Genomic DNA, 13969 nt, shown 5'->3' on the forward strand with positions numbered 1-13969 from the left:
ACATTAGCACAGTCTGAAGAAGGGTTTCGGCCCGAAACGTCGCCTATTTCCTTCGCTCCATAGATGCTGCTGCACCCGCTGAGTTTCCCCAGCAATTTTGTGTACCTTAGCACTTCCTCTGTTGACTTGCGTATTTCAAACCTCAGTGCTTAGACTATCCCACTGGAGCACCTCTCCACAAAATACAGATACTGTTTGTTTTTGCATTTTTATATGGTTTGAGCAGAGACTGCCTCTCCCAAAGTACTGCAAGTGTGGAGTGTTATAATTTCACCAAATCTCCTCAGACCCTCAGCAACATTTGATACAGTTCAATAACACTGCTCTCACTTGATTCGTCTTCAAGCTATCCATGCTTTTAGGTCTATATGGTTATTTTCAGAGTATTTACAAGATTTAAATTAGTTAAATCTTGAGATTTAATAAATCCTTATTTATTCTTGAGATGTGAGCAGCAGTGATAATGCCAGTATCTATTTTCCATCCCAAATTATTTCTGAATGAAGAAGACAGTTGAGAATTAACTACATGGCTATCGCAGGTAAGGATGGCATCCCTGATTTCTATCCCTGAAGGACGTTCATGAACAGATGGGATTTTACAAGTCATCTAGTTTCACGGTTGCCAATTCTAACACTAGCTTTTAATTCCAGGTTTATTTTTCACAGCCATCAATTTTTGTGGCAGTTCAATGAAATCTCAATTGATATTTTATTGTATGTGACCAAAGATTAATTATTACTCCAAAGGCTATTCACAAGTTCATGCAGTCAAGATAACGTTGTTGATTTTTTTGAAAAGTTATTTCAGTGACTGAAATTGTGGTTCTGAGTCATCTGAAGTGTCCTGTATTGTAAAATGAGAAACTTTGCTGTAGTTTCATTGGACTTTATCTTACACTAGACGTTATTCCCTTCATCGTGTATCTGTACACTGTGGATGTCTCAATTTTAATCATGTATAGTCTTTCTGCTGACTGGATAGCACGCAATAAAAGCTTTTAACTGTACCTCGGTACATGTGACAATAAACTAAACAACTAGAGCTTAAAATGAAAAGACAACACAGAAAATGTACACCTATTATTAAAATAGATTTCTCAAAAGAAGGTAGTTCAAAGAAAATAATGAATACTTTTCTGGTACAGCATTAATCAGAAATGTAAACATCCTGGAGATAGCTAAATATTTTCAGTGGCCAAGTACAAAAAGAAATGATACAAAGGTTTAAGATGAGATATATTCCCAATGAAGAATGGCGGGGGCAAGTGGGCAAGGAAAATCATCAGGGATTTCCACAAAGCAAATCATGAAAAAACAGATAACAAGAAACTAATACAAATAGCAAGATAATATTACTGGTCAGTCCAGCGGTGCCAAATTGAGTGAACCTATGAAATGAAAATACACAAGTCTCTGACCTTTGATCATCGAAGTGTTTGATGGCCATGTAGTGTTAATGATTGTTATTCAGCAGCTATTGCTATTGAAAAATATATGGGTAATTAAATCTTGGGTCTTGCCATTATTCATATACAAATAAAAGAATGTTATCATTAGATACATGAAGGAAACAGAAAAGTAAAATAAAATTTAATTGGAATTCTCTTCATTAATTTTGACAGGACACCACATTCCTCTCTGAATAAAGGGTTTTCGACCTGACTTTGTTCCTGTTTCTACAGATGCTACCTCACTTGCTGAGTGTTTCCAACATTTTTTGTTTTTATTTCAGATTTTCAACAGCTGCAGTTTTATTATTTTCAACTCCTCACCAAAGCCTTCTTAAAATTCATTCTTTGACTTGTCTGTTCAATATCTTTCCCAGTATCTCTTTTTTTTGGTAATGGGTCATTATATTGGAATTGGGTCCTAAATATTTATATCATCTCTCGTCTGACGTGTCATTCCTTATACGGTGCCCTCCACAATGTTTGGGACAAAGACCCATCATTTATTTATTTGCTTCTGCACAATTTGAGATTTGTAATGGAAAAAAATCACATGTGGTTAAAGTGCACATTGTCAGATTTTAATAAAGGCAATTTTTATACATTTTGGCTTCGCCATGTAGAAATTGCAGCAGTGTTTATACATAGTCCCCCCATTTCAGGGCACCAGAATGTTTGGGACACAGCAATGTAATGTAAATGAAAGTAGTTATGTTTGGTATTTTGTTGCATATCCTTTGCATGCAATGACTGCTTGAAGTCTACGATTCATGGACATCACCAGTTGGTGGGCGTCTTCTCTGGTGATGCTCTGCCAGGCCTGTATTGCAGCCATCTTTAGCTTATGCTTGTTTTGGGGGCTAGTCCCCTTCAGTTTTCTCTTCAGCATATATAAGCAGGTGAACATCCCACCCTGCCAAACCACCTTTTCACTCTGCTACCCTCTGGGAGGCGATTCAGGTCTAAAGGACTAAAAAATAGTTTCTACCCATGTGCGATAAAAGAGCTTAATTCCAACAGAGAACACTGGGGAAGCAAAATGTAATTCCAAGAAATGCCGCCAAATTCTTTTTAATTCTTTTTAAATACTTATTTATTATTTTACTAATAAGTGTACATATGTGTCAATGGTTGTCGTGTTTGTATTTTTTGTTTTTTTGTTTTTAAACCGGAGGAGATGTAATGGAATTTCGTTGCACAGTATTGTGCAATGACAATAAACGTATTCATTCATTCATTCATTCATTCATAAGGCATGCTCAATTAGGTTTAGATCGGCTGATTGACTTGGCCACTCACGAATTGACCATTTTTTAGCTTTGAAAAACTCATTTGTTGCTTTAGCAGTTTGTTTGGGATCATTGTCTTGCTGTAGAATGAACCGCCGGCCAATGAGTTTTGAGGCATATGTTTGAACTTGAGCAGATAAGTGTCTATACACTTCAGAATTCATTATGCTACTACCATCAGCAGTTGTATCATCAATGAAGTTAAGTGAGCCAGTACCTTCAGTAGCCCAGGCCATAACACCCCCACCACCGTGTTTCACAGATGAGGTGGTATACCTTGGATCTTGGGCAGTTCCTTCTCTCCTCCATACTATGCTCTTGCTATCAGTCTGATATAAGTTAATCTTCGTCTCATCTGTCCATAAGACTTTTTTTCCAGAACTGTGGTTGCTCTTTTAAGTACTTCTTGGCAAATGCAACCTGGCCACCTTATTTTTGCGAATAACCAGTGGTTTGCATCTTGCAGTGTAGTCTCTGTATTTCTGTACATGAAATCTTCTGCTGACTGTGGTAATTGACAAATCCACACCTGACTCCTGAAGAGTGTTTCTGATCTGTCGGACAGGTGTTTGGGGATTTTTCTTTATTATAGAGAGAATTATTCTGTCATCAGCTGTGGAGGTCTTCCTTGGCCTGCCAGTCCCTTTGCAATTAGTAAGCTCACCAGTGCTCTCTTTCTTCTTAATAATGATCCAAACAGTTGATTTTGGTAAGCCTAAGGTTTGGCTGAAATCTCTAACAGTATTATTCTTGTTTATCAGTCTCATAATGACTTATTTGACTTTCATTGGCACAACTTTGGTCCTCATGTTGATAAACAGCAATACAAGTTTCCAAAGGTGATGGAAAGACTGGAGGAAAGACGAGGTGCTGAGAGCTCTCATATACCAGCATTAAGGAAGCATTTCAATGCACCTGAACAATTACAAACACCTGTGAAGCCATGTGTCCAAAACATTATGGTGCCCTGAAATGGGGGGACCATGTATCAACTCAGCTGTAATTTCTACATGGTGAAACCAAAATGTATAAAAATACCTTTTAATAAAATCTGATAATGTGCACTTTAACCACATGATTTTTTTCTATTACACATCTCAAATTGTGGAGTACAGAGGCAAATAAATAAATGTTGTGTCTTTGTCCCAAACATTATGGAGGGCACTGTGACTGAAAAGTTTAATCCCAGGTGACATCCTGGTGCTCTCCAGTGCAATTCAGCACAAAGTACTTAAGGAACTCAGTAGGTAAAGGGCCTGTCCCACTGTACGAGGTAATTCAAGAGTTCTCCCGAGTTTCCCCTGATTCGAACTCGCAGAATTACGGTAATAGCTGTTCGTAGGTACTCGAGGCTCTCGTGTACATTTTTCACAGTGCTGAAAAAACTTCACAATAGACAATAGAAAATAGACAATAAGTGCAGGAGTAGACCATTTGGCCTTTCGAGCCAGCACCGCCATTCAATGTGATCATGGCTGATCATCCCGAATCAGTACCCCGTTCCTGCCTTCTCCCCATATCCCCTGAGTCCGCTATTTTTAAAAGCCCTATCTCGCTCTCTCTTGAAAGCATCCAGAGAACCTGCCTCCACCCCCCTCTGAGGCAGAGAATTCCACAGACTCACCACTCTCTGCGAGAAAAAGTGTTTCCTCGTCTCTGTTCTAAATGGTTTACTGCTTATTTTTAAACTGTGGCCCCTGGTTCTGGACATCCCCAACACCGGGAACATGTTTCCTGCCTCTAGTGTGTCCAAGCCCTTAACAATCTTATATGTTTCAATGAGATAACCTATAATCCTTCTAAACTCCAGAGTGTACAAGCCCAGCTGCTCCATTCTCTCAGCATATGACAGTTCCGCCAACTCGGGAATTAACCTTGTAAACCTACGCTGGACACCCTCAATAGCAAGAATGTCCTTCCTCAAATTAGGGGACCAAAACTGCACACAATACTGCAGGTGTGGTCTCACTAGGGCTCTGTACAACTGCAGAAGGACCTCTGCTCCTATATTCAATTCCTCTTGTTATAAAGGCCAACATGCCATTCGCTTTCTTCACTGCCTGCTGTACCTGCATGCTTACTTTCATAGACTGATGTACAAGGACCTCCAGATCCCGTTGTACTTCCCCTTTTCACAACTTGACGCCATTTAGATAGTAATCTGCCTTCCTGTTTTTGCTACCAAAGTGGATAACCTCACATTTATCCGCTTTAAACTTCATCTGCCCACTCCCCCAACCTGTCCAAGTCACCCTGCATTCTCATAGCATCCTCCTCACAGTTCACACGGCCACCCAGCTTTGTGTCATCTGTAAATTTGCTAATGTTACTTTGAATCCCTTCATCCAAATCATTGATGTATATTGTAAATAGTTGCGGTCCCAGCACCGAGCCTTGCGGTACCCCACTAGTCAATGCCTGCCATTCTGAAAGGGACCCGCTAATCCCTACTCTTTGTTTCCTGTCTTCCAACCACTTCTCTATCCATGTCAGCACTCTACCCCCAATACCATGTGCCCTCATTTTGCCCACCAATCTCCTATGTGGGACCTTATCAAATGCTTTCTGAAAGTCCAGGTACACTACATCCACTGGCTCTCCCTTGTCCATTTTCCTAGTTACATCTCAAAAAATTCCAGAAGATTAGTCAAGCTTGATTTCCCCTTCGTAAATCCATGCTGACTCGGACCGATCCTGTTACTGCTATCCAAATGAGCGGCTATCTCATCTTTTATAATTGACTCCAGCATCTTCCCCACCACCGATGTCAGGCTAACTGGTCTATAATTCCCCGTTCTCTCTCTCCCGCCTTTCTTAAAAAGTGGGATGACATTAGCTACCCTCCAATCCACAGGAACTGATCCTGAGTCTATAGAACATTGGAAAATTATCACCAATGCATCCACAATTTCTAGAACCACTTCCTTAAGTACCCTGGGATGCAGACCATCAGGCCCTGGGGATTTATCAGCCTTCAGTCCCATCAGTCTATCCAACACCATTTCCTGCCTAATGTGGATTTCTTTCAGTTCTTCCGTCACCCCAGATCCTCTGCCCACTACTATATCAGGAAGATTGTTTGTGTCCTCCTTAGTGAAGACAGATCCAAAGTACCTGTTCAACTCATCTGCCATTTCCTTGTTCCCCTTAATAAATTCACCTTTTTCGGTCTTCAAGGGTCCAACTTTACTTTACTACGGTCTTTACTAATTTTTTCCTCTTCGTATACCTAAAGAAGCTTTTACTATCCTGCTTTATATTCTTGGCTAGCTTACCTTCGTACCTCATCTTTTCTCCCCGTATTGTCTTTTTGGTTATATACTGTTGTTCTTTAAACATTACCCAATCCTCTTGCTTCCCGCTCATCTTTGCTATGTTGTACTTCTACTGTCCCTGACGTCCCGCGTTTCCTGATTACCTGCCGTTAGCATTACCAGCCGCTACAAGACATCCACGAGCCCCGACATAGCCGCTACGTACATACTACGTACTTACCGCGAGTTTGATATTTTTTTAACTCGGGAGAGCTCATGAATTACATCGTACAGTGGGACAGGCCCATAGGGCAGGGAATGGACAGGCGACGTTTTGGTTTGGACCCTTCTTCAGACTTCAAAGTCCGACTTCAAAGTCTGAGGAAGGGTCCTGTCTCAAATCGTCACCGGTCTATTCCCTCCATCAATGCTGCCTAATCTGCTAAATTCCTCTAGCATTCTTTTTGTTTTACATATATATGTACTAGGCTAAGTGGGACCCATTGGTCCCAATATTCCACCTCTCCACCAATTCAAATATACACACACACACACACAGACTCACACTCACGCGCGCGTACACACACACACACACACACATGCACTTACTCTCACGCATACACACTCACTCACGCACTCACACATTCACCCACACATACACTCATACACAAAGACTCACACACACACTCACACACACATACACACTCACACACATACACACACACATACACACACACACACACACACTGACTCACACACCATATATATGACAGTAAACTTTCTTGAATCTGCTCACATGGCTGAGCGTGGCCTCTCCACTCTGGGGCTTCCGCAGTCAGCGGCACTTCCGCAATCAGCGTGACCTCTGCACTTACCAGAAATTATGCAATCAGCGTGACCTCTGCACTCACCGGAAATTACGCGATCAGCGCGACCTGTCCACTAAGCGGAAGTCATGAAATGAGCGGGACTTTTGAACTAAACAAAGTCGGACCTAATAAAGCATTTATTCCTTCCGAACACAGTCGGACCTAATAAAGTATTTATTCCTTCCAAACACAGTTGGACCTAATAAAGCATTTATTCCAACCAAACACAGTCAAACCTAGTAAAGCATTTATTCTTTCCAAACACAGTCGGACCTAATAAAGCATTACAGTTTCAAGCACAGGCAGGGCAGCAGGCCAAACAACTCATGGCATTGTCATTAAGGGCTAACAAATCATTTATTGCAAGTGCATTGCAGACTCACAGTTCAGTTGATTCACAGCTTAGAATGACAGTCGTGGCCTCTCCCTCGCGATCTTGCAGAGTGACTGACTCACGTCCAGGCAACCGGGGTTTTAGAGTCCTGGCTTCCCCAATATCCTCAATGCATATGCACATGAGATGCACATAAATACCAAAGCAAATTTCTGAAAAGGGACTTACAAAAATTGTTTTGTGCGCTTCCAAATTCTTGCTGATAATGGAGTTGAATGTGGACAGTTTTTAATACAAGTAAATACAGTATATCCAATTTGAGTTAAGAATTCATTTTGACTGTTAATTGCTCACAAATTGACTGTCAAACTCCAAATATTTTAGTACTTCACGGATAAGGGAATAACGAACGATTACTGAAATAATTTGCTGGTCCCTTATGACCGTGCATCTTATTTTGATAAATCTTTTAAAAATATCATGAAGCAGGAAATGTCCTGATGGATTTTGTTATGGGAGCCAACTGAATTGGAATCCTACTGAAACTGATGCTTTTAGATGCATAAAGGAATTTGAAGCCTAATAATTTATGGCAATTTTTAAAATACAGAGTAGTTAAACTTGTAAAAAGAAAATAACCGTGTATACATTGCTTATCTATAATTGATATTGGCATTTGTAACTATTCATTAATCTTGTTTAATAATTCAACAAAAAATCATTTTGTTGTCTTAAGTTTTAAAGTTACTGATCTTACATATCAACTATTAGATAAGCTTTTACATGGGCGAATTTACAATTGCAGGCAGCGAATATTTAATGATGTCAGTGTTGTAATTCACATTCAATATAATCTGTTCCAAATATTTCATTACACAGGATTTTGTACCCCTTCATCCTTCCACCCCAAAAAGCTTTCCCGCCCTCAAGATGGTGGAGTGCAGGATAAAATACCATCAGCGCTGGTAGATTTATATCTCACAAAGGAGTAATTATTCATGCATAAGCCCAACCAGCAACTGTTACTCTACTTTAGTGTTACAGCAAAGTCGTTTGTGTCCCCACCTGACCTTGATTTGGACTTAACTTCCAACAGAAGACAACAAATGAAAGAGGAATGAAGAGCATTTGCTGTCTGTTCAACTCTGTCGTATTTAACCATTAAACCATTTGGTGATTCTAACTTAACACACTAAAAATAATTGTTTAAATACAAAGATCCGTCTACTTTTAGTGTGCATATATATGGTGATTAAATAACCTGCACAAAAATGCTGTTTACCCTTCATCCTTTCCTCCCAAAGCATGAAGCAAGGTTTGTTCATCTTTACATTAGACTGTTTCCACGTATTGAGAGTGAATTATTCTTATTGATTGGTTTATGTTTCTTTTTCTTGATGCAGCACCCTTTCATTAAAGATGCCAAATCTGTATCAATTCTAAGAGATTTAATAATTGAAGCAATGGAAATCAAAGCAAAAAGACATCAGGAGCAACAAAGAGAACTTGAAGATGATGATGACAACTCAGTAAGTGCTCCAACCAAATGATATTCGATTTAGTTGTGATACATGTGTTTATGTCTTCATTAAGTCTCTGTATAAATAACTAATATTCATGCTCATTTTAAGTATTTCCCACCTAGCTACGTTTCTCTTTGCTTTCTATGTCATCTTGGATCAAGTTGTCGAGTTTATCAAATCAAAACCATCAGCAATTTTATCACAATTCAGCTTTCTCTTTCTCGATTGTTCAGTATCCTGTTATGATATCGTATCAATCTGGTTTATGTGCAGCAACAGTTCAGATATAATCAAATATTTTATTTAAATTTAGTATACACTATAAAGGACCAGGCTCCAGATAATATATTTGGATTTTCAGTTGGTAACCTCAAAATGCCCACTCTTTGCAAATTAAAAAGTTTGCAACAAACTGTGACAACAAACTGTGAATGCCCCTTTTTAAATGTGACTGAGATATAAAATACCAGAATCAACCAGAGTTTGCTTGTCAAAATGTAAAGGGAGATCATGAGAAATCTGTAAATTTTATATGCTTTTTAATATAAGCATAGGTGTTGAAAATGCCTTGGTCCTACTGAGTGACCAGATTAGACCAATGAATGGAATTGAGCAATTAAGTTGAACATCGGATTTATCCAACCATGATCACATGCCTTATATGTTCAATTGTTACTGCCGTTGAAATCATTAGATCTTTGTTTTGAGTCAACAAAAAATATTATTCTCTTGGCAGACAGTGATTGGGAGGGTATGCTGAAGTCTTGAGAGCGCCCTCCATGTTGGTTACATCACTTTGCTAATGACAGGCTACATTGGTTAAAACCGGCATTTGTGAGAAGATGAAATCAAATCAGAAAATCATGAATAAAGCTTTCAAAGAACCACTGACACATCCTTTCCTGAGGTTGATTTTTGTTTTCAAATGTACACATTTTGAGGTTAGATTGAGTGAAGAACATAAATATTTTCTTGCATGTTTTTAGCAGGCTGCTTTTCACACAGAGGGAGATTTTCACGTGACGAAAAATGACTTTCATTTAATCATGCCATGGTATCTGTCCATGAGTTAAAAGACATCCTTACCCTCTAATTGAGAACAAATGAATAGATGTAGTATCCTGAAATTGTTGTTGCACAGATGATGAGTAACTAAGGAGATGGGAATGTATTCTGTCAAAATGGCTTGTTTTGATAGCTGCACTCTGCTGCTGAGGTAATTATACAGGTTGTTTTAATTAAGAAAAATTACAAGCAGAGTGCTCTACAGAAGGTTAATTCCAATATCAAAGTTTAAATGTTAGTTTAAGCATTACTACACGTGGTTACTTTTTTTCCCCGATGTGTTTTTTGATGTATGATGTGAATCTAATATTCATTGTGTGCAGCTGCGAAGGAGTGATCCGTTGCCTGGCAGCTTGCAGGAAACATCTCCAAATATTTATACCGGACCCTGAAAAGAGTAGGCTGGTAATTTCTACTCTATTTGCAAGCATTACAGTTTCCATGGTTTTACTTTGATGAAGTGCTTTGGTTACCATTTGCCGTCAAAGATGTTAAAACAAGTCATGTTCCAAATGAGGACAATCACTATTAGTGATTTTCTGTAGTAAAATGATACAAGTGATATAAATGCAGCTGTGTTTCTTACCTATGTGCTTTTGCAGGTCTAATGGGATATAGCAGAATACAACTAAACAAATTATAGACACAAAATGCTGGAGTAACTCTGCGGGTCAGGCAGCATCTTTGGTGAAAAAGGATGGGTGACGTTTTGGGTCGATACCCCGACCCGAAATGTTACCCATCCTTTTTCTCCACAGATGCTGCTTGACCCACTGAGTTACTCCAGCACTTTGTGTCTATCTTCAGTATAAACCGACATCTACAGGTCCTTTCTACATAATTAAACAAAGATCAGGAGATGCTTTTCAAGCACTGAAAATCTTGCTGACAGTCTTTGACTGACAAGGAGATTTTTAATGATTGTAAGCCACCGATGGAGTTATCTGCAATTTTCAATCATTCGATGTTGAAAGTTGGTTAAGGCAGCCTCCTGAATTTATTTTAAAAAGGCCGTTTAGAAATGTTATTAAGCACAACTTGTTTTGTTACCACCTATTCATGTAAAGTCCCACATACTCATAACTCTCCATAGGCAAATCAACAGTCTTAAAACTTGTGAGAGTATCATGAAGACCATTCTTTTGCATTGTAACTTCTGAAGCCTAACTAGGGTATTACTATTTTAAAGAGCTACTTTTTTTGGAACCTCAACACTAGAAAGTAAGAAGCTGGTTTTGGTAACTAAATCTTAACAAAGTAAAAACTTTATGGATGCTGGCATCGGGGGGAGAAAAGCAGAAAATGGTGAGAAGTTTCAGTAGGTCAGACACTATCCATTAAGGCAAAAACAGAGCTAACTTTTGTCATTTAAGATCTTTCATCAGGACTGATGGGAGGTCATCGATATGAAAAGATTCATTCTTCTCACCCCACATATTATAGTATATGTTTCCAGCTTTCGTATTTTTTATCTTTCAATGAAATGTTTTCTTTCCCTATTCTGATAACAAGAGCCAGGCCTCTTGCCCCAAACACAATGAAGAGCCTTGGTGCAACACACTTGGAATGTTGTGTGTAGTTTTGGTCACTTTGTTAAAGCAAAGATATATTCTATGCTGTTGAGTTCAACAAAGTTGAATCAAACATTCAGGTGATTCATTCTGTGTAAGTGGAAATTAGGTTGTCTGGGGTTGTATTCACCAGAGTTTAGAGAAAGTGAATCTCATTGAAGCATAACATTTTCTCACTTGGCTAGAAAACTGGATATAGGAAGGATGTTTCCCTTGGCTAGGATGCTGAGAATGACAGGTTGCAGATTGCAGGGCAAGAGATTTACGACTGAGTGGAGAAATTTCTTTACTCTGCACTGGACCACTTGCACTGTGGCACAGCGGTAGAGTTGCGGCCTTACAGCGAATGCAGCGCAGGAGACGCGGGATCGATCCTGACTACGGGTGCTGTTTGTATGGTGTTTGTACGTTCTTCCCGTGACCTGCGTGGTTTTTCTCCGAGATCTTCGGTTTCCTCCCACACTCCAAAGACGTACAGGTTTGTAGGTTAATTGCCTTGGTAAATGTAAATATTGTCCCTAGTGGGTGTAGGACAGTGTTAATGTGCGAGAATCGCTGGTCGGCGAGGACCTTGTGGGCTGAAGAGCCTGTTTCCGCGATATATCTCTAAACTAAACCAAACACAGGCTGTTTGTTCATCCTAATCTGAGGATAGACATTCTTGCCATAGAGGGAGTACAGAGAAGGTACACCAGACTGATTCCTGGGATGTCAGGACTTTCATATGAAGAAAGACTGGATAGACTCGGCTTGTACTCGCTAGAATTTAGAAGATTGAGGGGGGATCTTATAGGAACTTACAAAATTCTTAAGGGGTTGGACAGGCTAGATGCAGTAAGATTGTTCCCGATGTTGGGGAAGTCCAGAACAAGGTGTCACAGTTTAAGGATAAGGGGGAAATCTTTTAGGACTGAGATGAGGAAAACATTTTTCACACAGAGAGTGGTGAATCTCTGGAATTCTCTGCCACAGAAGGTATTTGAGGCCAGTTCATTGGCTATATTTAAGAGGGAGTTAGATGTGGCCCTTGTGGCTAAAGGGATCAGTGGGTATGCAGAGAAGGCAGGTACACGATACTGAGTTGGATGATCAGCCATGATCATATTGAATGGCGATACAGACTCGAAGGACCGAATGGCCTACTCCTGCACCTATTTTCTATGTTTCTATGACTACAGCTTGGCATGCATCATCATTATCTCCTCCAAACTTGTTACCATGTTCAGGGAAATCGATCTCGGTGCACCCCTTTGCAACATTCTCATCCACAGACCACAATCTGTGAATTGGCAACAACACTCTTCCTCGATATACCCATCAGCACAGGGGCACCTCATGGCTGTGTGCTCAGTCCCTTGCTCCACCTGCACTATACCAACCAATGACAGTGTAGCTGGACAGAGCTCCAATTCCATCCTTAAATTCAGCAACGACACCACTATTGTTGGGCAAATTACAGGTAATGACTAGACTAAGTGGGACCCGTTGGGTCCCAGCATCACACAGGAGGGCTGGTCATCCAACGCAACATTCCACCTCTCCACCAATTCTAATATTGGTGGCCAGTTGGGGGGGGGGGGGCTTTCTGGAGCGCTAGTATGGGTGTTGTGGGCTGAAGGGACTGGTTTCCAGAGGGCTAGTATGCAAATTGTGCGCCAAATGGATTCTTGTGCTGGCGTCTCAGTCAATCAAGCCTGTTGTGCTGGCAACTCACTCACTCGCGGCTGGTGGGCTGGTACTTGACTCACGGCTAATCCTTGAAATTCTATTTCAAGCAGGGTGCAAGGCCACCGAATTCAAGTGCAGTTTGATACCATTTGAAGTAGGGGGCAAAGCCACTAAAGACAGCGAGTCGTGACCTCTCCCTCTCCATCTTGCAGAGACTGAGCCACACCCACATTTCCGGGTTTTATAACCCCTCCCCCCCACCGGAAAAGGTGTGGCATTCATGGAGTGATTGACAGGAGAGATTCTCAACATTTAAAAAAAAACTAATAACGCTTTTATTTTTCATTGATGGGAAGAATTCTCTGCATCTGCTCAGCGGAGGGGGACTGAGTAAGATGGCCAAAAATCACAGTCGTAAGTGGTAGCGTTTTATCTAAAATCAATATACAGTGCAAACCAGAAGTAAGTGCATTTACAGTAGTGCCTTTTAACTTCAAGCCAAGCACCCAAGCCACCATTTGCAGTAAGTAGTGCCTTTTAACTTCAAGCCATTGCATCCAAGCCACCATTTGCAGTAAGTAGTGCCTTTCAACTTCAAGCCACACCCAAGCCACCATTAGCAGTAAGAGGTGCCTTTCAACTTCAAGTCAAAGCTCCCAAGCCACCATTTGCAGTAAGTAGTGCCTTTCAACTTCATGCCACCATTTGCAGTGCCTTTCAACTTAATGCCAAAGCACCCAAGCTACAATTTGCAGTAAGTTATGCCTTTCAACTTCAAGTCAAAGCTCCCAAGCCACCATTTGCAGTAAGTAGTGCCTTTCAACTTCAAGCCAAAGCAACCAAGCCACCATTTGCAGTAAGTAGTGCCTTTCAACTTCATGCCACCATTTGCAGTAAGTGGTGTCTTTCAACTTCAAGCCACACCCAAGCCACCATTTGCAGTAAG

The 13969-nt window shown here is 40.4% G+C and overlaps 1 protein-coding gene across 1 annotated transcript in view; it reads left to right on the top strand.

Annotated features, from left to right (window-relative positions):
• stk3 (serine/threonine kinase 3) overlaps positions 1-13969 on the top strand; it is a 313612-nt gene that overhangs the window by 204898 nt on the left and 94745 nt on the right. The window contains exon 8 of the mRNA XM_033019460.1: positions 8600-8725. Coding sequence (XP_032875351.1) covers positions 8600-8725 — 126 coding nt within the window. The remainder of the gene's footprint in view (positions 1-8599; positions 8726-13969) is intronic.

Source organism: Amblyraja radiata, chromosome 4 (genome assembly GCF_010909765.2).
Source record: "Amblyraja radiata isolate CabotCenter1 chromosome 4, sAmbRad1.1.pri, whole genome shotgun sequence".
Classification (NCBI taxonomy): Eukaryota; Metazoa; Chordata; class Chondrichthyes; order Rajiformes; family Rajidae; genus Amblyraja; species Amblyraja radiata.